Raw genomic sequence first — 27,187 nt, forward strand, 5'->3', positions numbered from 1 at the left:
AAGGCTTCTGGAAGAAGGGAAGGGAAGGGAATCCTAAGCTCAGGGGCTCAGCCCTCAGAGGAAGCAGAAAGAGAAAACCAGTCAAGACCAGGCCAACGCTGGTACACTTAGCAGTGGAGGGAGGAAAGTAAGTGACCTCTGTTTTCTCTGTGACAAAGAAGTTGGTAGAGTGACAGGCCTGAGGATGGAGATGAAGAGCCCAGGCAGCCGCCACAGGGAGTGGGTGGAAGGCAGGCAGAGAGGAGGAAAAGCAGAGGCAGACAGCCCTGGGGCCCAGGGCCCGGCCAACACTGTTCTGATGACCGTCACTCTTGAGCAGGGACAAAGATCGGATTGCTTCAGGACTCCAGTAGTGGTGACAGGGATACGGTCATTCTGGAAAGCAGTCCAACAGTCTCAGTCAAAAAGTCTGTAACCCTATGACCCAACAGCTTCCAAGACATGCTCCTCTGGCTCCCAAGGGGACACACGTGAGGGTGCTTACAACAACATTGCTGGTGGCCGAGAAGAGTGGACACACTCTGAGTGCCCCTCACTGAGGCTGTAGACGGGTGAGACCCTGGGAAACCCGTGGATTAGCACGCAGCACTTGGGACGTGGACTAGATGGTCACACGCCAGCGGAATCGAGCTTGGCAGCACACCCCGGGTGGGAACACAGCTCCTGTCAATCACAAATATACACCCAGCATGCAGAAACGCATGCTGCCGTATCCTTCACCATAGCGCCAGAGCCGAGCAGTGGACTTGAAAGGAAGGGAAGAGTAAATTAACAAAACCAGGGAATCGGGGAGGGAGAGAGAACGAATCTCGTGAAAGCTGAGGGCTCTCTCCCAGGAGCGGAGAAGGGCACAGGCACAGACCTGAGCATGGCCACAAGGCCCTCACAAACCTCATGGTGCTATCCCACCTGTAAGCCATGTCTCTGTGATGTGGCCAGCTAGACAGCGCAGAGCCGGACCCCTCCCTTGTCTGTCTGAAGATGAACACGTCAACCACATGACAACTGCCTTGTCCAGTCGTGACCTCTAAGAGCCCTCAGTTGTGTCCATGCCCATGCGGATGCTTGGCTCACACATGGCTCACAATCCTGGCTTCACAGAGCTCTCAAGGCCTTCCAAGACCTGGGCTGGACTCCCAGCTCTTCAGATTTAATTACTTGGGGTCTGAGCATCCCTTTTAAAAAGTGGATTCCAGTAACAGCCAGATCTGAAAACCACTGACTTAGACTGTGTTTGGAGACCTTGAAATCCAGAACCTCAGAGGTAGTATCCCTCAAACTCTACAGATTAAAAAGTATACCAACTCTTCATCTTTTCTCAGCCATTGAGGTGCATGCACCTCATTCAGTCCCTTGCCACATCTTCTCATTAGACCTTCAGGATCAAACGATTCCTAGCAAAGAAACAAAAGCAAAGTTAGCCCAATCCCCAATGGATTCATATGAAAACTGGTCATAAAATCAGGTACAATCCCAAGAGGGGACACTGAAGGAGAACCAAGCTGCATCTGTAAGGAATTACACATGAAATGGCGCATGCAGTTACTCTGTATCACAGTCACGATCATCTTACCAGGTCAATCTGAAAATGTCACTGCTGTTGGGACAGTTGGGCATGTTTAACTGGAAATCTCGTCTTTTTTTTTTTTTTTTTTTTTTTTTAGCTATGAGGGTACTGGAGTACTGGTTTTGGTTGATTCAATAATAAATATGCAAAACTTTTGGGGGAAAAAAACTATCATTTGATTCTTATATGTTCAAGTTTAAGAATCACTGACATAAGAAAAACACATGCTTTGTCTTTCTTACACTACAACAGGCCTGGTGCCTGAATGTGGTTTACACCTGAGTCTGGGTCTATTTCCAGTGGGGAGTCAGGAGGGTGGGCAGGATTAGCATGTCATGGTCTCACCAAGGCTTCTGATCAATACAGAGCCAACCAAACTCTAGTGGTAGGGTTCTGACAACCCAGGCAACAAACATGTTTGGGGCTTAAGCATATGGAGGTCACTTAGTGATCCCATTGTGCCCCTGGCTGCCCTGCAAGGGAATTAATTAGACTCACCAAGCTTTACTCTGCAAAGAGGTTTTCCCAGCAGCAAATCAGGCTTTTTAAATCAAATGAAAAGTCAGGAGACCAGCCCACATTTTAAAAAAATTTTACATCTATTTAATGTTACTATGATACCAATCATTAAGGGACTATTTCATAGCCAGGGGTAGGAAAGTGCAAAACAGATCCTACTCTTTACTCAAGCTTGGTGCTTTTGTTTGCCCTCATGGAGATTATTCAATTATTAGATATTATATACTCATAGCTACTTAAGGCAGGGAACCAAGAGAAAATGTCTTCATAATAAAAACTGCATAGCCAGCGATCCAACAGCAGACACCAAAATAAAGCTCCCAGGTGATGGGGTGCCCTGGAGGAAGGCTTTTCCAATAGCCCTGACCCCTTCCACGCTGCTCCTGTGTGGACATCTGTTGGCCAGTCCTAGAAATAGACACAGGCCAGAGGGGCTTGGCTAGGGAGGGCACTCAGTCACTTCCCTGACTCTACTTTGTCTCACTTTTCTAAAGCCCTCAGCAAGCAGGGCCCCAGCTCAGGCTCCCATCTCCCCTTCTCACAGGGGTGACTGTGGTCTAATGGATTTCTGTGTTCTGATGTCTTGGTTGGCAAAATGCACAGAAGAGGGCCTGGAATTAATCACCCCCCATTCAAAAGTCTCTCTAGGCCATAGCAAGCAGGTTCTAATGCCCCAGGTAGGGATTGGATTATTGGTGACCCACAATGCCGCCTGATTCTCTCCACTCCCTTAGAGTACAAGAACTGATTTCAGATGGCACAAGGGGAAAATGAATGGCTTGTGCGTTCCATGACACTTAATAGAAGGGTTTTTCTTCCCTTTTTACCTGAATACTTTGCTGCACGGATTCTGGCCCCCAGTCTGGGGGGCAGTTGTACTGCCTGTCTGTGACACAGAAATAAGATGTTGGCTCATTGGTAGGATGTTCGCCCTTCAATGAACAAGAGCATGAGAGCCAATTCTTCTGAGAGATTTTTCAGTAGAGGACAATTGTAATTCACAGTCACTACATTTTCCAGGCATGACTCATCCTCATGGTGTATAATGAAATGGAGAGAGGCTGGTGACCCCTTGCTTGGCAAATATCAGTGCCCAGGGAACACACAGTGAAGTTTCTTTTGTGGCAAATCCTTCATACCAACTGGATCCCCCAGACACTGAGTCTCAATAAATAGCAAAAGAGGTAATGAACGGGGAGATTAGCTGCAATTGGAAATAAAAGCATTGATAATGTGAACTAAGCCAAGAAAAGCGCCCCTTCACTCAGTTGGATCCTCCCAACATAAAATAGAACACCAATCGAAAGCCAACAGGAACACTGGGCTGAGGGTGGAGGGAAATCTTGGGCACCATCTGGAAATAACACCGTGGCAAATAGGAGGTAGGTAGCTCCTATTAAGCTTAAATTTTAACCTTTATTGTTTTCCCACTTGTTTTTTGTATTTACACCTTGTCTGCTGAACTAGAATTATAAACTCTGAGAGCAGAGATTAGATTAGAATCTCCTCAGCCTCCCCACAGATTTTTTAAAAAACCATGCTGGACACAAAAATGGTACTCAAAAAACTCGGGTTTGTTTGACAATGACAATTTGAAATTGGCTTTGAGGAATCTTAGCAGCTGAAAAACCTGCTTGGGAAAACTGATCCTTCCCAGAAGTAGCAGAACTGGCAGCAAGCTGCTCGGGAGTCCAGGAGTAGCAGGCGACAGGACGGCCATCTTGACAATAGAAAAGGAACGTTGGTGTCTTTAAAAAGTGCATGAGGAGCAAAGGGTGGATCTTCATCACAATAAACAGAGGCAGCTAAGGGGCCGCGTACAGGTTCACAGAGACAGGACATGGAAAATACAGGCCCAGTCCCCTGTCTTCCTCTGATAGGAAGAGTGTTTCACTCCATGAAAAAGTAGCATACGAAGTTAATTGATCTCAAAAAAAAAAAAAAAAGACTAGAACAGATGTCACCAAAGCCCTTGTCCTCCAATAGCATAGCTGGCCCAAAGACACCCTTTCAGCTGGGATGCAAGGGAATAAGGCTGCTGAGGTTCTTGGGGACCCAGTGGTTTATGAATGCCAGCAACTACTGCCCATGTTCCCAGTGAATAGAGGATGGCTCTGACTGCCCTGGGAAGAACCAGGAGCTGGGTTCACAGCTGCTTACCCAGTGATGGACATTATCTTTGCCTGCCACACACCAAGGGCAGATCAGGATTCTCCCAGGAACTGGTCCGAGAAGTTACATGAGATTCTACCTCCATTTCCCCTATTTTCTCCTTCTCTCTGAAGATGAAAAGCTTGGCAGCCATGTTGAGTTCTTGACATTTGACTTGCAGGGAGCTCCTCCAATCCTTTGGTTTGCTCAGAGACTGACATTCACCCACTGTTGTCTGTGGTTACTGCTTGCAGCTAACAGCCCCACATCACAGTTCAGCCCCTCTTCCCAGGGTTTCTCCTTGCCCAGGATACTCATAATTCACACACACACCTGGGTACTTGCTGCATCAACCCAGCCCTGAGAGACATCTCCCCCTAATCTTAGAAATGAGGAATCTGAGCCCTTCCTGCTAAGACATGCAGGAGGCACGTGATCCAAGCCTGCTGACTCCCGATCTGGGGCTCTGCCTGTGTGTGCATGCTTCCTCACAAGCCTGGCTGCTTTTAGTCGACGCATATTTATGGAACACTTACCGAGTGTGAGCCCCTGTTCTAAGCTTCAGGAAAATAAGAGTGAATTAAACAGCCATGGTCACTGTCCTCAGAGAGCTTTCGATATTAAAAATGAAACAAATCAAGTGAACAGGCCTTGTGGCACACTACCTGGAGCAGCACCCATTGCAGACATATACGATCTTGGAGAACTATCCAGAGAAAGAGACCTTTCAGGAGTTAGGTGGAAATCGGCCAGGTGAAAAAAGAGGCTCCAAGCAAAGGGAAACACCCCAAGGTGAGAGAGAGAGTGACACTTGGTGGAACTGAAAGTGATTCCAGACCACTTGGAAGGTGGAGGGGGACAGGGTGGTGAGAGAAGAGCTGGGGAAGGCAGCAGGAGCCAGAGCACAAAGATGAAGAGTCTACTTCACCCCGTTAAGGAATGTGGACTATGTCCTGAGGTCCCTGGGGAATGTCTCGAGGAGTCTGACGCAGGAAGGAACAGGACCAGGCATTTGCACTTGAGGATCACAAGCTCAGGTATGGAGACTAGTGTGCAGGCAGGGGAGGTGAATCCAGGGGGAGGATTGAGCTGTGGTCGAAGAAATCTGGGAGCCAGAGACCACTCTCTGCTTTAAGGCAAATGAAGCAAGAAGAAGCAAAGTGGAGTGCTCTGGGAAGGTGTTGAGGATGCAGAATGTCTCAGATTCCAAGACTCAGCCAAGGGGCTCATGGGAGACAGGGCAAAGGAAAGCATGCAGGTCACCAGCATGAGCTGTGTTTGAGGAGGAACAGGGAAGTGGGCAGAGGAGGAGACCAGTTCTTCTGGGATACAGTGAATTTAGTCATCTGCAGGGCACCCAACAGACAGGGTCTGCATGGCTCAGGAACTAAGGTAGGGCTGAGATGGAAAATCGGGAGGTAATAACAGAGAGCAAAGACACTGGCATGGATGGGGTGCCTGCGGAGAGCCAGAAAAGCAAGAAGGGGGCTTCGACAAAATCCTGAGGATTACCATGTTCAAGAACAGGCGGAAAAGTCTGCCAAAAAAGAAAGACTACAAAAGAGCTAGAGAGAGAAGGAGAGGACAGGAGGACCAACACCAGGGAAGCCAGTGACAGTGCTTCCCCAGTGTCACAGGATGTCTCCAGGCACAGGACAGGAGCACTGAGGGGATGTCACAGGAAGCCAGCCCTGTGAAGAACGGCCAGGGCACTGTGTTACCAGATCTCCCTTCCCAGACCCGCCCATGCCCAGACCCTTTCTGTGCCAGTGAATGCAGTGTCCTGCCGGCTCTGTACTGTACCACACTCAGTTACGCTGTCCCCGCCGCAGAGTCACCGTGCAGCTAGCAGCACCCTGAAAGAACTGCTTTGGCACTGGTCGTAAGGGAGCCTGAGGTGAGGCTCCTCAGTGTCCTGGCTGAGGCATGGAGCCTTCTCCCACCCTTCTCAAGAAGCCCTTCCCATACAGGCCACACCTCCTCAGGGAGCTCCGCTTAGGGTCCCGTGGCCCGGGAGAGTCGGCCACTCACTTCTCTGCCCCCTGAACCAGCTCATCCCTGGGGCCTCTTTTAAAAGGTCAGGAGTTAGGAAGCCCCCCTGGCAATGGCCAGGTGGGCAGGACTTCACCCGGGAGCAGTGGCAGGGAGCAGGGAATGACTGGAGACTTGGGCTGGCTGGGGAGGTGGGGAGGCGCGGGCAGGCTGGGCAGAGTGTGGCCCCAATGCTGGGTTCCCACTGCTTTCTCAGCCTCCCGCCTTCCTCCTCATCTCTCCCTCCTCTCCCTCTGATTGGGCCTCTCAGAGTTTGTCTTGACCAGGATCATGTGGGTGGGGGTGGCCTGGAGTGGTGACAACTGGCAAAGTGAAGGGAGAATGGTCCAAGAAGACAGTCCACCCTCAGACCCCAGCTCTCCAGTGGAAAAGCCCCTCCACCCCAGGCCCACAGGGCTTCCCTGGGCCACTGCACAGTGGAGATGGCCCTTTCTGCTCCGAGTGTCCTCCCTTTTATAGACTCACACTGGCTCCTCCAGCATTGTGCAATGATCAGATCCCACCAAATCCTAGGTACTGGGGATGGACCCAGCCGTGATCAGTCCCAGTCCCTCCCTTAGCAGAACTCAGAGTAGGAAGCCAGTCCTCAACTCTGTGACGTGGACAAATTACCCTTTCCCAGTAGCAGAGACCCATGGGAGCCCACAGAGCCCAGAACAGCAAGCAGCAGCGCTTCCTGCTGCCGGTGTGTTGGACGGAGCCAGCTCTGACTCGACTGCACTTCCCTCTGGAAGGGGACAGTTATGGAGAAGACCTCCATAACCTCCACTGAGCCTGAACTGAACAGCCTCAGTAAGGCAGCCGGGAGGGGTCCCTAGAAACCCAGCACTAAGAGAAAATGCAGTCCCCTTCCCTGGACACTTCCTTCCTGCAGCCCAGCTGAAGCAGATAGATTCAGAAAGATGGAGATGATGTAATTTGCACTGCCCCCCCCCCTCTGCACAGAGCAGGGGGCCTTTGCTCCTATGTTCCCTGCTGGGATGCCTCTCCCACCGCCTCTGACACGGTCCTACACAGCTCCACGTTTATGGATGAGACAGTGATGAGGAGAGCTGGGATTCAGTGGGATCCAGAAAGATCTGGGAGGGTGGGAAGAGGATGGGGAGATAGAGATGATCGAAATAAAATTGCACGAGGTATGTGAGGGCTCGTCCTACTCTTCTATTGGGGTATATTTGGAAATTTTCAGAATAAAAAGTTTTCTGAAAACTCCTATGCAGCCACAAAACCCCGGTTAATCCCACCTTATGCACAAAGCTCTCCTACTTCCTGGCCCCACTCAGGGAAAGGCCCTTTCCTAGTCCGACTCTAATGGCATCACTGTGGTTTCCCAAGATAACACAGCGATTTACTCTCACCACGTAGTGTGCATTTTGTTTCATAGGTTTTCAGTTACCTCCTTAACTTCATGGCAGAAAGGAGAGGAAGGGAAGGCAACCAACATTTCATCAGGTCCACTCTGTGTGGAGAACTGAACTACCTGCTTCTCCTAGAGGCCAGGTCCTTCCTGAGCGCACTGCTGGGTTTGTTGTAGGTAGCTCATGAATTGATGCTAGAAAATATAGAGGCCTCGTTGATTCAACACCAGCATAACCATCTCGTGAACTAGTATGCATTCATCAAAAATCAGAGTTTCTAATGCTGTAGGGAAGGACTTAAAATGCTAAGTGAAACAAAATAAATCAGGGCACAAAATCCTATGTATAGTATGAGCTCACTTTATAGAAACTTGCTAGGGAAAAAAAAAAAAAAAACCTAGATGTGTATGTCTATGAAAATGTGCTTATCTCTGTGTAGGGAACTATTTGAATTTTTTTCTTCAATTATATTTTCAAACTCTGGTTCAATAATCATACATGGCAGGAGTGAGAAAACTTTTATCTGAAAAGGGCCAGTGAGTGACTATTTTCAGTTTTGTAGGCCATGAGGTCCCTGTCCCAGCTACTCAGCTCAGCTGTGGTGGCACAAAAGCAGCCGTGGACGGTATAGAAATGAGTAGGTGTGGCTGTGCTCCAAGAAAACCTTATTTACAGAGCCAGGCAGCAGGCTAGATTTGTCTCATGAACAGTTATAGTTTGCTGATCTATGATTTATTACTTTATAATCAGGAAAAAAACTATTTAAGTATGTATTTTTTTGGCTCTAAGATCTTGGTACCATGATTGATAGATCACAGCGCAGAAACCTTACTGCATGCTTTATTCTGGTACCCTTGCAGCATAAAACAAAAGAAAATCAAAACCATAAATTAAAGAATATGAGAATGAAAATTCTAGGCTAGAAAGACTAAAAATTCATGGTATCTATAATAATACAAACTTTATCTCTATTTTTAAGCCTAATATATTTCACTTTCTTTAGATTTTCCTTTATGTCTTTTAATAAAGTTTTATAATAGTCTACAGATGTCTCAGAAATCTATTCTTTTTCAAACATAATGTAGGATGAACATAAAAAGTAAATTTTTCTCTTTTTTCCCCTCTAGGTTTTCTGAAGCAAAGGCCTTGGGAGAAAGTATAAATGAAGCAAGAAGTAAAATTGGTAAGCAGATGATACTGTGCGAGCCTCTTTGACAGATGGTGACAGTCAGACCATCCGAGTAGCCACGACATCTAGTTCTAGGAGAGACCCTGCCAAGGAAGCTGCTTTCAGGGGCTCTTCCTGGGGAGTTTCCACCACCCATCAGGAACGCACTTCCTTGTATCTGAACTTGAACTCCTCACCCTCATGCAGGCCTGAGTTCTGGCACACCAATGAGAAAGCCCCGCCTTTCCCTGCTGTTCTGACAGTGGCTCAACTTGTCAACTGTATGATGATAGCGATGCTATTTCTTATTTCCAAGTGTTGTGCACACCTTTACACCTGCCAAACCTCAAGCTTAGCATTTGGGGCCCAGGTATGCATTTTTCAGCACCACTCATAAAGCCGTGGGAGGAAGAGAAGCAAAAATAAACCCGTGTGTCTGCCTGGGACACAAGCGGCCGAGCAGGGCTCCCCCACTTACGAGAGCATGTCTGGAAAGGCTTCGTTAAGGCAAGTGGCAAACTTGATGCCTGGGGGCTTCAAATCCTGTTCAAAGTGAGAGGAAGAGGTTTCCCATATCCTAAGCTACAAGACTCGACAGACTTGAGGCATTTTCCAGACTTGAGGCAGCTTCACAGAGGAAATCTCTCTGCCTTCACCTCTGCTCAGGAAAGCAGGAGTTACCTGTGTGCAGCTGACCCCTCAGTTCCCACCCCACCCCATCTTCCTCTCTCCACAGGGGCAGGACAGAAGCTACTGTAAGTGTCCTCCCGACTTGCCTTGCCTGTAGAATGATAGCCTCAGCTGATCTAAGTCTGGGAACAGAGCCCCGTGTTTCCCTCTGTGATAAAGGCAGAACGGTGCGGCTGCCAGGCCCCAAGTCACAGAGAATCTTTGCATCTCAGGGGTTGTTCACCTAAAGTTCAGAATTATGGATGGTGACACATGCCCCTGGATTTTCACGAACCTGAAGCTGAAATTTAGCACTGCCTTCAGTGATGAATGTCGACAGCAGACCCCAGCAGAAATGGCAGCACCTGCCATCAGTGGAAATCACAGTAATTTCATTTCACAATGAGGCAATCTTTGTAAAACATCTTTTCTCATCGGTACTTCAAAATTGCAGTAGTTACTAGACTTACCATTAGATCTTGTTATCTAATCCATTTAGATAAAAGTACATAGGTATTTCTATATCAGAAAGTTTCGAAATTTTGTAAATTATTTCATTATAATTGGTTTCTCCCATAAGCCTATGTATTTTATTCACCTAAAATCATTATTCAGAGAAAGAGAATATCTTCTTCAGACTATTAGAAGATTCCTGGCACACACACAAAAAAAAAAAAAATTGCAAAACTGTTTCTTGACCTGATTCCCCAACTCCCTAAAACTGCATGTAAAAAACTGGGGCTTCAAGATATGTGTGTTTTTTCTGGAGATAATATCTAGAGCTTATCCAGCTCTCAAAGAGGTCAGTGACCCAAACCTATAAGGAAAATGATACTAAGCTATTGTGCCCTCTGCTTCAGGCAGGAAAGCAGAGGCCCTGGGGAGGGGCAGCCCAGTCCTGGAAAGCAGAGTAGGGGCATTCTAGCTGGCATGGGCTGCCTGGAAAGGAGAGGAAGCAGAGAGGAAAAGGGAAGCAGATTTCAGTGGATCCAGGCCCATCTGTCAACATTATGTGACCCCAAGTTCTCCATAATCTTGGTGTAGAAATTTGTGTTGATGGATCCAGTTTGCCATATTCTCAAGGTTAGGCAGGTCAGAGGGTGACCTACATCTATGCAAGTTGTGCTCAGAAAATAATGAGTAGAGCTCACACCAGTTTTGAGACTCAAGCTTCCATTGCTAACAGAGAATTGGCTGGTCCAGTGGTGTTAGTAAAACCAATGGCACTCCCTCTTCATCTTATGCAAATTGCAAACTAAGGCCCACCTCCTGGCCACCACCTTTCAAATTGGGTTCTTGATCCAAGAAGACCCTGGTGGGTTGCAGTTCTTGACCACAAGGAGTAGCCACCATCATAGTATCTGAGACATCAGGTCAAGATTAAGGGAGTATGGGTGAAATGGGTACACATATTTAAAATTTCCAAGACAAACTTGAAGGAAAATGTTTTTTAGGAAATTTATGATGTGATTGCAGTTTTCCTAGGGAAAAAATAAGTCAAGTGGAGTCTGCCATCCCCAAGGAGTGCCTTAGTGAATCCAGGAGGCAGGATCACAGCACAGATGTACCATGACATGGGATGGTGACTCAGCACCACTCCCAACTGGGCCACATCCTGCCTCTGGGCCCTGAGGCGGGCTTGGAATGCCAGGCAGTGCATTTGTAATTGGCACATGGAGAGGGAACCAAATCTGTGCTGTGCTCTATGGATTGGCCAACCCACGTGTTTAGAGATTCAGAGGCCACTGTCTCCACAGCAACTTGCTTTTTCTGATATTGTGACCTAGAATTGCCTCTTGAGTTTCATTCTCAAAAACCCCTAAAGGCTTCCTATTCAGTAGTGACCACATAATATCCCACTTTTACAAGGTCAGTCCATATTACGCCTTTCCTTTTTAGAAACCAGCCCAACTAGGTAGGTAAACTGTTGCCATCAATCCTGAGATGGAAATAAGTTGAAATAGAAATGGAAGAAATAACCAATTTAGATTCTCCCTGAAAAATAACAGGGTCTCTGTTTGTATAGGAGAGCCATTGTCCTTGTCTTTACCTGTCCCATTTAGAAGGGCATCCGGCCCCTCTTCATCACACCATCTATGCTGTGAGCGCGTTCATACACACTCTACCTCCATCGCTGCGTGTTCCAAAATGCAGTGAGGCCAACCACGGGCCAAGAAGCCACCTGCGGTACAGGCAGTGGCATCGGGCTGGCATTTTCTGACTGACCAGGATCCTGGCACTCACCTTTCCAGTGTCCCACCACTGGCTGCATTGTCTTCGGCATCAAAGGACAATGAACAGGCTGTTCGTTGGTGTGAGGCCCACTCCTAAAGCAGGCCAGGGCCAGGTGCTTTGGAGGCGGGTGAAAGAGTTTGACTGACACCCCTGGCACCTCTTCCTCCCCCCAGGCCTTTCTAAATGAAAACGACCACCGCAGAAGGCCGCCCAGGAGGCTTTCACTAGTGAGCTGCTTGGTAATCCATTCAAAAATCATAGGCAGTGTACTAGAAGAGCTGTTAGTGAAAGGTGAGATAAAAAACAAACACTTGAAAACACTCGCAAAATGTTCTGGCAATTTTCTTTACTTCCTAATTCAAAGAAGGACTCCAACCCACGATTTGAACAATACTCTTTTAAATGTTTCCAACATACATTTGGGATTCAGGAAATCATTTCTAAGATTTATCAGCAGGATAAAAAGGACTATTTTCCTCTTTTTCAGCTCTGTGTATGTTCTGCATTCAACTTTTGCTTGAGGTTTACTGCTTCTGGTATCTTTTCCTAGAAAAAAGATAATCTCCATTTCATTTTGCTAGATTATGATGACCTGAGCTAAATATACCCTTTTGTTTCTATTGTTGCCAGCCTCAAATAACAAGGACAGCAAGGACAATAGCAGCCTCCACCATTTATGGAGCCCTTGCTCCATGGCAGGCTGAGAACTTGACCTACATTATCTCATTTAATCCTCACAGGGAAGACATTACCTTTAAGGTGGGTACTAGTTGCACATTCCAAATCCAAAAATTCAAAATCAAAAATGCTCTGAAATCTGAAATTGTTTGAGAGCCACATGGTGGATTTTGAATCTTCAGATTTGGGATGCTCAACCAGTAAAGTCTATGGAAATATTCCAAACCTGAAAATGTATTATCATACGTCATAGATTCTAACACACATAATTTTTACACTCTTTATACCTGTGATATGAGAATATGCTTAGTCATCCCATTTGGTTATTTTTTCACATTAAAAAACCTCTGTAATAGATCTTAAGGTAGATGTAGTCTTAGAGTCTATGAAATAATGGTATTTTCATTATTTTACAGAATTTTCAAAAAATGGAGTTCAGTGAAATTAGAATTAAAATCCACTTCTGTCCAAACCCAAAACTTTTAAGCCCCATATGCTATCTCCACAAGTTCAAGTTTACCTAACATTTATGTTTTTTGCTAAGTTTAAATTTTCCCTAAGCTATTAATCAGTTTTCCTAAATCTTTGGCCTTTATCATCGTACATAATATGCCCAGCGAGAGGCTCAACCTAGACCCTGGTTCAAGGGCTACAGGCGTAATCCAAGAAAATTAAGACTCTTTGTGACATGATACAGGAGGAGGCCCAGGTTGTGGGAGCAGATGGGCCAGCTCTTGTTCACCGTCCCATATGCACCTGCTCCTAGTCTTACCTGCCCGGAGGAAGGAACTCCTAGTTTTTCTAGTTTGCATTAAGGTTCCTGTGGGCATGCAGCATCTCTGGTATGATTCAGTGTCCATATGGGTTTCAGATATCGCTTTTTATCATTTGGAGAACAGCAGTAAAGGTGCGTCTTCAGGTTCCTTATGGTTCCAACTGGATGGGTTTATAAATGCTTCAGAAAATGCAAAAGAATTCAAAGACTGAACTTAGATGAGGTTTAGTAAAATTAGATGTAACCAAGTATTTATGCTTAAGTACCGTAACCTGCACAAATAAAAACTAGAGAAAGCCTGATTAAGGGTAGGCATAGATGTCATCAGAGACCAGGAGATAAAAGTTTATTGCTATAAAGTAAAAAAAAATAATGATAATATCTCAAAAGTAAGAAATGTGCAAGCCAAAACTTCTCCCTTCTGTGTCTGTGCCCAGCAATTCCAGGCCCACACTGCATTGCGTTTCCTAGGTAACTCCTGCTCTCCACAGAATAGAGATGATTCAGAGGAAAGCAGCTAAAGTGATGATTAAGATGTTACAAGTAGATTTTTGCTTCATTAAGTGATTCACCACCGATTTATTTAAAATATAAACCCAGTTTGTGTATTAGAGTATTTAGTTTGATGTTTAAATTACATTTATTAAAAATTTTCAGTTAATTTGCATCCAGTTTGCATAGGCCAGGATGTTTGCCTATAAGCATAAAAAGTAATTTATTGCCTCATGTAACTGAGAAGTCTAAGGAGTAAAACTGGCTTTGAATATGTTCTCTCTCCTTCTCCTCTCCTTTTCTCTCTCCATATCTTAGTTCTGCTTAACTAAGCTGTCTGATCCTCTCCCCATTAAGTAGCAAGGTACCCCTGGAGGCTCCAGTGTACATGGTCTGTAGAATAGTTCTAAGAAATGATCTTTCCCAACAACATTGGCCAAAGTCCCTTCAGGGAGGAACCATCTACCTGGCTTCTGTTGTGGGCCCTCTCTGAACATCCTCCCTGCCTCTGGGTGCTCGGAGCGTTCTGATTGACTGGCCTAGGTCGTGTGCCGCTCCTCTGGTGAGCGCCTAGCCCATCGGCACCATTACAGACACTGAGCAGGGTTAGTAAGGAATGAAAGAGGCATCCTTCTTCAAAGGAAGAAGTGCTGGGCATACAAAAATCATGTTCACTACAAATTTTACAGAAATCGGTGGCCTGGAACAAGAGACATCTGTAAAAGAATGGATAATTCCTATTAGGAAAGGTAACAGACTTATTTGTCCAGAAAAAAAAAAAAGAAGACTATGAATAGGAAAAATTTAAAACTTGTTTCAAGTGCAGGTTCTTCTGCTATAATGTATACAAATACATAACAATAAATACCACCATTTTGTAGAACTATAATGTACCAATAAAAAAAAATGTGGAAAAAGAAAAAGAGCAGAGATTGTAGAAAAATTAAGATTGGAGGAAGAACTCTCAAAATCCATGTTATCTCTAACTAGAATTCTATCTATGACCATGCAGTAACAATAATGACATAGTAGGCATGTTAGGTTCCTGATACATAAGGAAATACCATATAAAACATCAAATATTTTTTCCAAATGAGAATATCATGATAGAAGAGGGTATAAGGAAGGTTGAGGATGCTAAATTATGGAGATATGAACAGCCACACAAAGCTGGGAAGAATGGCATAATCAGCATTTATATATATTTTTTAAAAGTTGTTGATGGATCTTTATTTTATTTACTTTTATATGATACTGAGAACCAAACCCAGTGCCTTATACATGCTAGGCAAGCGCTTTACTGCTGAGCCACAACCCCAGCCTCTGTAATCAGCATTTCTAAGAGCAAACACATGGCTACCCTAGACCACAGAAGGGAATGTGGGGAGCGGGGAAGGTGTTCAGGTCTGTGCTTCTCCCCAGCTTCCTGCACTCAGCTGCTTTTATCTGGTGTTGCAAAACTTTAGCTTATTAGGAAAAAAAATCCTATATGAACAAATGAGAATGGAAATTATATAACGTAATTCCCCTGTTAGCCAATTGCAGGTGAGCTAATTATTGCTAAAGAAATATAGGTGCAAGAGAGCTTACTTTTATTATTTGATGTTATACAGAAGTACCAATAAATTGTAATTCAGTATTCAAGAGACTCAAGAAAGAAGAAACAATTTTCAGTTACATTGAAATACATTTGATTGTGTGAAAGAACATTTTGTCAAGAAGGTAATTAAATGGATAGATATACTGGGAATCTTGAAAAGCAGGATAGGAAAATATCTTTCTGTGATGACTCAGGGTATCTAGAGAAAAAAAGAGCAAAGATGACTTCTTAAGACCCCTTCTGTAACAATTCCGGTGTCACTGAAATTGCAGAATGTTCCAAGACATGCAGTTATCTGAGTGACAGCTCATAACCGGTATGACTGATGTCCTCATGAAATTGATTGAATGTTTTGCTGTCATAGTTTGGAAATCAAACAAAAACATGATTTGATACAAGCTGGAGGCTGTAGAGTGCATTCACTGACAAGCAGTAACACTAATAATCATGGTGTACAGAGGAGGAAGCAATGATTTGGTTGGAATGGCAGCAAATCAAGATGGATGGCTGCCTCCAGGGAGTCCTGACAGAGTAGTCTTACCTTAGTGAGTAAACCAGGGCCCAGGACCTGGCCTCAGCGCAGTGGGCTCAGGAACACTGACCCGTGCCAATCATACACTACAAGCCTAAAAAGCAATTCATTCATTTACCAGGGTGGATATTTTTTTGTAGGCAAGAACTCTTAATCACCTCCAACTCGGGCACCTTCCTCCCAAGGAACAAACTAGATTAGTTATTGAAAGACTGATAAATGGACATCTCCAACCACAAAGATAATCAAAACAAAGACAAGTAGGCAGTATTGAGAGAGAGGTTTTCATAATGGTGAAGACTCACAGGATGTCCATTGCCCACAGGAACCAGTATGCCTATGTCAGTTCTAGTCCTTGGTCAGCCCCTGTCCTCTATGGACCGTGTGCATTCACCATTACAACCTGCCTCATCTACTATCCAGACTGACCAGTCACCTTCTATATATCTCCAGATAAGATAAAATATGTGGATATGTTTTCTTACTAAAATATAATTATATCCCATCCCTACTGAGATAGGGATTTTAGATAAAGGAAAAGATATACTGAGTCTCACAGGAAATGCCCATGAACCACTAAGATACACAAAGCTCTCAAAATCAATATCATCTCCTGAGTGACATGCCCTTGACCCGTGCCCTTGACCCATGCTCTTGTAAAATGAGAGCAGTATTCAAACGTAAGAAAAACTGGAGCAAAATTACACAACTCTGCCCTGGCACCAGCCCTCTATAAATACTAACACCCTACACCAATGGGTTGCCATCTCTCCCTCTGGAGATGGCCCGCAGTCTTCTTTGAAAATATATTCCTTGCTTTAGTCCCATTCTCCCTGAATATGTATCTACTTTCCTAAATAAAGCTCTGTCTATGTCATCAACTGGCACATGCTGAAATTCTTTTCCAATTCCCCTCTGGTGCTGAGTCAAGTCTTCTCTGAGAACTCCTGGAACCCTTCTTTGGAGATGTGTCTTCTCCCATGACACCACCTCTGAATGATGAACCCCCAAGTCACATTGCACAGTGTTTTGTATCACAAAAACAATAATTTTTAGTTTGGCCCTTGATTTTCAGAAATAGAAACCCAGTTGAGCTTAGATTTAGGATCCTGTGTAGTGATGATGAAAATCTCATCAGGACACTATATTAAGAGCTAGCCCCTTCAAACTGAATGGGAGCCAGAGCTAGGACCTGGGAGTCATCAGGAACCATGCTGCCCCAGAGCGTGTGTCTTCATGCCCCCTCGGAGCCTCTCACTACCCGTGTTTGTCTGCCCTCACAACCTGCCAGTCCTGCTGACCATAGATGCTGCCTTCTCATGACTGGTCTCCCTTGGCCCCAACTGTACCTGAAAGTATCCTTTATCTTTCAGTCCCCAAGGCAAATAAGCTAATTATTTACTTGTATTTTTAACTCTAAAGTATAAAAAAGAGAAACCGACTGACCCAATTGATGTTTTCTAGTCCTTCAGGATAGAAGCTACTGTCAGGCTTAAGAATGTTCTGTCTTGGGTCAGAAACCACCCCCTAGTCCAGGCACTATGGCTAGAGAGGAAAAATGGTATCGTATGCCAGAAAGAGGCCCACGCCCACCGAGGCAAAAAAGTGTGTGACAAGAGGTTTCTCTTTTTTCAAAAAAAGAATGGGTAGTCCAGGCACAATGATGGATATCTGGCACCCTCTTGGGTGACACTAATTCCTTAATTTCCACATTCTCAAAGAAGCACCTTACTGCAGTATAGGAGTGAATGATTTATGTATGTTGGTCTTGTATCCTGCTACTTTGCTGAATTTGTTTATCAGCTCTAGAAGTCATCTAAATATAGAATCATATAATCAGCAAACAAAGATAATTTGACCTCTTTTCCTTTTCATGTCCCTTTAATTTCCTTCTCTTACCTGATTGCTCTGGCAAGAGTTTCAAGAACTATGTTAAATAGGAGTGGTGACTGGACATCCTTGTCTTGTCCCTGATTTTAGAGGAAATGTTTTCAGTTTTTCTTCCTTCAGTATGACATTGGTCTTGGGTTTGTCATATATAGTCTTTAAAACGTTGAAGTAAGTTCCTTCTATTCTAGTTATATTTTTAATATAAATAGGTGGTGGAATATTTATGTGGTGAATTTCATTTATTGATATGAAAATGTTGAACCAACCTTGCATCCCTCAGATGAAACCCACTTGATCATGGTGTACTATCTTTTGAATCTGTTTTTTAATAATACAGTTTGCCAATATTTCATTAAGAATTTTTGCATCTACATTCATCAGGGACGTGGGTCTCACGTTTTCTTTCTTAATATATCTTTGGATTTGGTATCACGGTGAGACTGGCTTCATAGGATGAATTTGACAGTGTTCTCTCCCTTTTTATTTCATGGAATAATTTGAAGAGGGTTGGCATTAGTTCTTCTTTAAAGGTCTGGTAGAATTCAGCCAAGCATTTGTGTGGTCCTGGGCTTTTCTTTGTTGGAAGACTTTTCATCACTGCTTCAATCTCATTGCTGGATTTTGGCTGTTTAAGTTTTCTATATCCTCACGGTTTCCTCTGGATAGATCGATCACCTTCCTGTATGCCAACAATGAATCTGCTGAGAAGGAAATCAGGAAACCTATCCCACTCACAGTGACCACAAAAAAAAAAAAAAAAACACCTTGGGAATAGATCTAACAAGGAGGTAAAAGATAACAGAAACTCTAGAACCCTGAAGAAAGAAACTGAAGAAGACCTTAGAAAAGCAAAGACCTCCCATAGCCTTGGATAGGCAGAATTCATATTGTCAAAATGGCCATGCTACCAAAAGCACTATACAGAGTCGATAAATCCCCATCAAAATACCAATGACATTCTTCACAGAACTAGAGGAAAACAGTTCTAAAATTCATTTGGAAGAATAAATGACCCAGAACAGCCAAAGTCATCCTGAGCAAGGAGAGTGATGCTGTGGGCATCACAATACTGGGTCTCAAATAATACCACAGAGCTCCAGTAACAAGAACAGCATGGCGTCTTGTTTATTGTTGTCTTAGCGTGATCCCTGCCCTAGGTATGCCTTGTCTAGTCACCTGCCATCTGCCACTGTGGACCCCTGGGCTCCTCTGATGCTGAATGCTCAATGCTGAATTTCCCCAAACTTCGCCCTCTTTCAGCAGGAATCAGCTTGGAGATGTCATCTCCCATTTGTCCATAAAAATGGGATATAGAGATTGACAGAGAGGAAATGTGACAGAGCTCCACCTGATGCTGCTCTGCCACTGCAACTTTATTTTTCACACTTTACATTTTTTTTAACCATACGATTTATTTTTATTTTTTAGTCATACATAACAGCAGAATGTATTTTGACATATAATACATACATGGAATGTACATACATCAATCGTATTGTCTATTCTATTCTGCTGCCCTTCCTATCCCCCCACTCCTCCCCTCCTCTCCCATCCTTTCTCTCTATCCAATCTAATGTGACACACTTTTTTTTTCTTTTTCTCATCACAACATCATATATGTATTCTGTATAACAATGAGGTTCTCCCTCCATCTTCTGTGCAACTCCCCTTCTCCCTCTTTTTCCCTCTCACCTCTCTTCCCTATTTAGTGGTAGTCTTCTTCTCATGCTCTTCCTCCCTATCCCATTTTGAGTCACCCCTCTTATATCAGAGAAGACATTTGGCATTTGTTTTTTAGGGATTGGCTAACTTCACTTAGCATAATCTGCTCTAATGCCATCCATTTGCCTGCAAATGCCATGATCTTGTTATTTTTTAGTGCTGAGTAATACTCCATTGTGTATAAATGCCACATTTTTTAATCCATTCATCTATTGAAGGGCATCTAGGTTGGTTCCACATTCTAGCTAGTGTGAATTGTGCTGCTATAAACATTGATGTGGGTGTCCCTGTAGTATGCTCTTTTTAGGTCTTTTGGGTATAGTCCGAGAAGGGGAATAGCTGGGTCAAATGGTGGTTCCATTCCCAGCTTTCCAAGGAATCTCCATACTGCTTTCCAAATTGGCTGCACCAATTTGCAGTCCCACCAGCAATGTATGAGTATACCTTTTTCCCCCCACATCACACACTTTACATTTTAATGATTCTTTTTAGTTATACATGAAAGTAGAATCCATTTTGATATAATTACACAAGCATGGAATGTCTTATTATAATTAGAACCTCATTCTTTTGGCTGTACATGATGATGAGATTCACTGTGGTGTATTCATATAAGTACACCGAAAGTTATGTCAAATTCATTCCACCGTCTTTCCTTTTCCTGTTCCCCTCCCTGCCCTTCATTCCTCTTTTACTGGACTTTTATTCTTCCCCTGCCCCCTATTGTGGATTAGCTTCCACATAGCAGAGAAAACATTTGACCTTTGGTTTTTGGGAGATCGGCTTTTTCAGTTGGCATGATATTCTTCAGATCCATCCATTTAGTGGCAAATGTCATAAAATCATTTTTCATAGTGGCTGAGTAATACTCCACTGTTGTGTATACACCACACTTTCTTTGTTCATCTGTTGAAGGGCACCTAGGTTGGCTCCATTGCCTAGCTATTGTGAATTGAGCTGCTATAAACATTGATGTGACTGCATCACTATAGTATGCTGTTTTGTTTTGTTTTTTAATGGACATGTTTCTTTCTCTTCCTCTCTCCCTGCTCCCCACTAAACTCTCTCCCTCCCTAATCTCAGAGGAGACAGGATTACCCTTCTTGCCCATCCTAGGCAGATTTATCTGCCCTTGAGTACACACCCACCATAGGAATGAAGTAATCCAGATTTGGGGGATGGCACTGGAAGGCCTCAGAAATGGCTATCTCCCAAATTAACAAGCGAATTCCAACTCCAACAGAGAACACATGGAATGTAGCCTTTGAATCACCTCTTTAAAGCTCCGTGTTCCTGCTGATGGGCAGAATAACAGCCTCTAGGACAGGAGTCTCCTGTGTTTCTCCTTTGCTAGCAAAGCAAAAAAAAAAAAAAAAAAACTTCTTTTTCCTTTAAAATAAAATTTTTAAAAAAGCATGGTATTGGCACCAAAACAGATATGAAGACCAGTGGAACAGAAAAGGAGGCATAGAGACAAATTCACATGGATACGGTTGTCTGATACTTGGCAAAGGCACCACAAACTACCCTGGAGAAAAGAGCCTTTTTAAAAAATGGCACTGAGAAAACTGGGTATCCATATGTAGAAGAATGAAACTAGATCCCTATGTCTCACCTGCACAAAAATCAACTCAAAGAGAATCAAAGACCTAAGAATTAGACCAGGTACTTTGTAACTGCCAGAAGAAAACATAGGCTCAACACTCACATTTGATGCAGACACTGACTTCTTTAGTAATACTCCCAAGCAAAAAAATTAAACTGAGAATCGATATGTGTCATGGCATCAAATTTAAAAGCTTCTACATGGCAAAGGAAACAAAAACCTGAAGAGAGAGTCTACAGAATGGGAACTACACCTCAGAAAGGGGATGAATATCCAGAATATATAAAGAACTCAAAAACTTAACTCCAAAAAACTAAATAACCCAATTAATAAATGGACAAAGAACTAAACAGACATTTCTCAAAAGACATGCAAACAGCCAACAAATATATGAAAAAATGTTCAGCATCCCTAGAAATCAGGGAAATGCAAATCAAAACTGCATTGAAATTTCATCTCCTTCCAGTCAGAATTGCAGTCATCAAGAATGCAAATCAGAATATATGCTGGTAAGGATGTGGGGGAAAGGCACACTATACGTTGTAAGTGAGACTGCAAATTAGCACAATCTCCACTCTGGAAAGCAGTGTAGAGATGCCTCAGAAAACTAGGAGTGAAATCACCATATGATCCAGTTCTCCCACTCCTCAGTATTTATATGAAAGAACAAATGTCAGCATATACTTTGGAGTAAAACCCCCTCAGTGTTAATAGCAGCACAATTCATAATAGCCAAGTTATAGAACCAGTCCAGACACTCATCAAGAGATGAAGGAACAGGAAAATATTGTATATATACCCAGTGGAATTTTAACTGAGTCATGAAAAAAATAAAATTATGGCATTTGCCAGTAAATGCATGGAACTGGAGGATATCATGCTAAGTGAAATTGGCCACACTCAAAAAGTCAAGGCTCGAGAATGTTTTCTCTCGTATGTGAAAGCTAAACCAAAATAAATGGAATTCTATAAAAATTGAAGAGGGATCAGTGGAGCAGGAGAAGGGGCTTGAGAAAATATGGAGGGACAGGAAAAGAGAAGAAGAATGGACCAAAAATGGACCAAATTATGTTTTGTACAAATTCGAATATACCACAGTGAATTTCACCTCTATGCACATCTACAAAGAACTGATTTTAAAAACTATAAATAAATGGAAGACCAGTGGAGTAGAGGAAGAATAACAGGAGGTGAGGGAATGGGGGAAGACTAGAGACCGAAATGGATCAAATTATATTCCATGCGTGTATGATCATGTCAAAGTGAACCTCAATGGGATGTACAGCCATAATGCACTAATAAAAAAATAAAATCAAAAAAGAAGCGCCTTACCCTTGCCCCTTTGTTTTGGCATCAGTAATAGTGATTGGCTTTGCAAGGTGTGTTATCAATCACGGGGTTTTCATTTTATTATTTTTACATAGTCAAATACATTGATCTTGTCTTGTCCGACTTCCTCCATTGCTTTCGTACTTAGAAATGGCCACTGTAATAGTGATAACAAGGACTTGCCCATTGCCAAGTATCTTTTTAATACTTTCCTAAATATCCTTGTAGTTTTTTTATTGTTCCATTTTTCACATTCAATTCATTTAGGATTTATTATGTAATATGGCATAAGTAGAGACTCTAGGTTGAATTATTTCAAATGGCCAATTTTCCCCAAACCTTTTTCATTTTAATGAAATGGTCTTCAAATAAAATTTCTTCCCCTCCTAGAAGGCTCATTTCATATTTTCAGAAGGAGGCTGATGCCTTCGAATCTCATCAGAACAGTAATGGACAGCCTCGACATGATAATTTCCTTCTAGTATTTCAAAAGCAACTTTGCCAGCAGATACTATTATGTATATCTGAGAATGACCCTGCAGAGAAGTGTCAGCTCTACATAAGCCAGGCAGCTGATGAATGCCCAGGGAACAGGGACACATCTTTAAGTAGGTGGTCCCTCCAGGCTCAGCACTCTTAAGGAAAAGTGACTAAATACAGTAGCCTGCGCTGGGCTCAACTTCCTGATCTGCCCATGAAGATAGTTGGAAACATGTTGTTTCACTTCTAAGGAGGAAAATGTATTTCATTGTCTTATGTATTTTCATTGACTAGAAGGGGATTAGTTGTAGCCGGGTTCAAGTGGAGCAGGGGTTTTGTCAGTGAAACTGAACAGGGAATAGCTGTAATCGAACAGGGAATAGCTACAAGTAGCAAAGGATTTGCTGTGTCTATTGCTGACCACCCTTGAAAATATTGATGAGCACCTGCTGAAATCCACCGATATCTTCAAAGACAGAGTACATGCAAAACTGAGATGTCCCTCCTCTCACAGCGACCACTTCACCCAGGGTGGAGATGGCCTCATTAGCTACTGGCTGCACGTAATGACATGACCCCCTGGGCCAGACCCACTCTCTGCCGCACAGTCTATACCATGACTTATTTAAGCCTTGCTAAAAATATGCATGTCACTCAGCACTCCTGTGCTGGCAGGTACATGTCAGCGATTGGACAACATTTGAAAAGTAAAGATGCTCCCAGGCACATCCAGCTGCATCCCTGATTAAGCAGTCAAGGAACAAAAGCCCGGCACTGTAGTTTATATGGGGAAAGTTGTAACAGGCCCCAGGCAGCTGCCCAAGTGAGACTGAAAGGGTGGCCAGAGGTCGGACAACTAGGAGTACCAGGGGGACTTCCCAAAGTCTGGTATCAATGTTTGAACAGAACTAGGAGGGATTTCCTAAAAGCACCAGGAGTAAACAGAGAAGTCAGTGGCCAGCCATCCTGTGTCTGAGCACAGAATTCAGGCCAGCAAAAGTCAAAGAGTTAGAGTCCCCACTATAACAGAAATGGTTACCTTTCACAGAGCTGTTGCCACTATTGCTTTATTACAGATGAAGAAACTGGGGCTTAGGGAGATTAATAAACATGCCCAATAATATATAGCTAGTAAGGGGTGGATCCAGTACTTGAGCCCCATTTCTCTTGGGTTCTAAGGTCAGTGCCTGAGTCAGATGTCAGGAAAACTCACAACCCAACTAAGAAGCAGGCATTAGGTCACTACTGTCTAGGTGCCAGGGAATGTCACATATCTTCTCTAAGTTCAAGTTGATGAGGAAAAGAACCAGTGAAGGCAGCCTTTCCTCTGTCTGTACCCACAGGGAGATAATAAAGGAAGGAGGCAGAGAGCTTCATGGGAGTGGAAGAGACTCAGCCAAGGCAGGGCGAGCCTTCCTTCCTGGGATCTCTCCTCCAATCTGAAGTTTAGGTAGTCCTGGATTCTTGCGATGGGGATGGTTTTGTCTCCTTTTATTGCACAAAGGATTTTTGGGTGCAATGTATCACCCTGACCTGTGGGTGATACCTTCTAAGATCCCCAGTAGATGCTTGAAACTGTGGATAGTACTAAATCCTACGTGTACTGGGGTTTTTCCTATGTGTATATATCTATGATGAAGTTTAACTTTTTAAAATAGAAATAGTAAGAGACGAACAGCCTTAAGTAATTACAAAATAGAGCGATTTTAATGCACATTAATAAAAGTTATGGGGATGTGGTCTCTGTCCCTCTCAAAATATCTCATTGTACTTTATTTGCCCTTCTTTTTTGTAAGGACCCAAGATAATTAAAGGAAGCACATCTCTTTGGCTTATCTGAATTGCCAGCATCACTATTCTTGCATTTTGGGATCATTATTAAGTCAAATAAGGTGTGTACTATTAAAGCATTAAGTGTGTTTGCAGCTGCTGAATTTGGCAGGTCAGATCTAATAGATAGACAATAAAAACACTCTCTTTATACAAGATAGTGTTTGTTTTAGTAATAATATGAAAGCAAAAACAAAAGTGAAAGGTGAGACAGGAAGAGAAGAAAACGCATCACCAGATGGGGGAAACACCAGCCCCTCAAGTCATGTAGCTGGGGAGCCCCAGGGTAGCTTACAGGATCTCAACTGGGAAGTCCCAGGCAGAGTATCCTCTCTACAGGTGAGACCCCAATTCTTATTCCCAAAAGGGCTCTCAAAATATGAGTTAGAACAAAGCAAGTTCTTCTAACAACCTGCAAGACCTAGTGAGCCCTTCAAGGACGCTTCATCCTGCCAAGGACTAGCCAGATCCCTAAGAGTGTTACCCTTGAGATAAGTGAATGTCTCTGAGTTCTCCTGAATGAGCCAAACCCACCCAGAAATCAGCATTCTTTAGATGTTCTGACCAAGGATATACAAAGGTCACAGCAGGCACGTGGATGGGGAAGGACTTTAATATTTTCCTTGGCCCTTTAAGGGGTCACTTGAATCCAAGCCTGCAACACTGTGACATCCATCAGACAACCAAGATTGCTGCTAAGTGACTAATGAGCAGATAGTGCGCGCAGTGTGTGGGTACACTGGACAAAGGGATGATTTACACTTGGGTGGGACAGAGCAGCCCTGCGTGAGGTCTCCTCACACTGGACAGAAGAACAACACATAATTTTAAACTGTTAGAATTATTTATTTCTAGAATTTTCCATTTAATATTTTCAGACTGCTGTTAACTGCAAATAACCGAAACCTCAGAAAACAAAACCAAGCATGGAAACAGGTACTATTGTATGCATCAAAATATAAGATCCCCTTTTGTTTCCTTTCTCCCAGTACCAATCCTGTACCTCTGCAGAGGCGTGTAGCCACCTTCAACAATTTCATGAGTTTCCTTTCATACTCTTCTGTGTATTTGTAGAGAAAGATGATAGACAATTCACAAAGATATCTTGTTTTGTTTCACAATATACATGATGTTCTACACCTTGATTTTCTCACTTAGCAGTGAGGATGCTTCTACCTCTTACCATTTTTGAAGGTTAATAAAATATAATCAATTGAACTTGTCCATTATAACAAACATTTCACTTTTTCTGTTTTTCTCTGTCACGAATGAGGCATGCATTTTTGTGTACAAAGGTACTTCCTTGAGATAGATGCCAGGAAGTAGAATTGGAGGGAACAACAGTGTATTTTTTTAATTTTCACGAGTCCTCCCAGTTGTCTGCCCCAGGAGTTCCATTGGTTTATATTCCTGTCAGTGTGACAGTACCATTTCCCTGCATTCTTGCTTATACATGATAATATCAGCCATTTTAGTTTTTGCCAGTTGGAGAGCAAAAATATGGTATTTCATTACTGTTTTAATTTGCATTTCCCAAACAGCTGGTGAAATTGAGTACTTATTCATGTATCTCATATTCTTTGCTGATTGGTTAGCTGGATTTCTCTTCTTGATTTGTAGGAGCTCTTTGTGTCCTCTGGATATTGGGCCTTTGTCTATGGAATATCTAGCAGATGTTTTCTTCCAGTCTGTCACTTATTTTAATTTTTTTCTTAAGATCTCTAAAAGAACCCTAGGACAGTTACTATTCCCTATTTTTCAAAAAACAGGTCATGGATTAGACTGGTTTGTTTGCTCTTCTTTTTTTTTTTTTTAAGTTTTTATGAACTGGGAATTATTGACCCCCACCTCTCCACAACACTGCCCCAAGGAAGATATGCACAGTAACTTTGGTCACCTGGCACAGATTGCCACTAAAACATAATGGTCAAATGCAGACATGGTGATTTCAGATCATTTGACTTGTAGCCAGTAACCACTACACGAATAAATGACTCCTTATACAGATGGTTAAACCTTTTGCCAGACCACAGCTTGGTGATTTTACAGCTGAAAATGTAAGTTTTGTAATGAAGTAAAGACTGATTTTGCTAATTTGATCTTTATTGAAGACATCGTTAATGATGCTTGAATATTTTTAAAATTTAATAGTGATTTGCAAAACAACTTACTAACACATGTTGAGATGTTATTGAAGTCTAGAAAACCTCCTAATAAATAATTGGAATGTAGCAGTACCCAGCAACTCATTAGCAAACACGAGGTCCTTGGGTACTCCCTTCTGTTGGAAAGCAAAAGCAAATAATTAAGGAATGACTACAGAAATGGATAATGTACTAAATAAATTTAACAGGCAAGGGACGTCAAGACATAAAGTTTATTAATTGCTTGCATCAGCAGTGTAAAGCAAGGCCAGGTCCATGTTGGAGGTTGTGAAATGATGTATTCCTTGAAGAAAATTGGGGAAAAATTCATCAAAGGGGAGAGTTGTGAGGGGTTCAGCTTCTTCTCACCCCACTGAGGTACTCAACAAA

The 27,187-nt window shown here is 43.2% G+C and overlaps 1 protein-coding gene and 1 pseudogene across 1 annotated transcript in view; both read left to right on the forward strand.

Moving 5' to 3' along the window:
- Nucleotides 1–27,187, forward strand: part of Kif6 (kinesin family member 6) — a 380,879-nt gene that overhangs the window by 282,885 nt on the left and 70,807 nt on the right. The window contains 1 exon segment of the mRNA XM_027943549.2: nt 8,775–8,830. Coding sequence (XP_027799350.2) covers nt 8,775–8,830 — 56 coding nt within the window.
- On the forward strand, nt 1,335–1,514 carry LOC114099405 (large ribosomal subunit protein eL39-like; annotated as a pseudogene).

This window comes from Marmota flaviventris, chromosome 6 (genome assembly GCF_047511675.1).
Source record: "Marmota flaviventris isolate mMarFla1 chromosome 6, mMarFla1.hap1, whole genome shotgun sequence".
NCBI classification, from domain to species: Eukaryota; Metazoa; Chordata; class Mammalia; order Rodentia; family Sciuridae; genus Marmota; species Marmota flaviventris.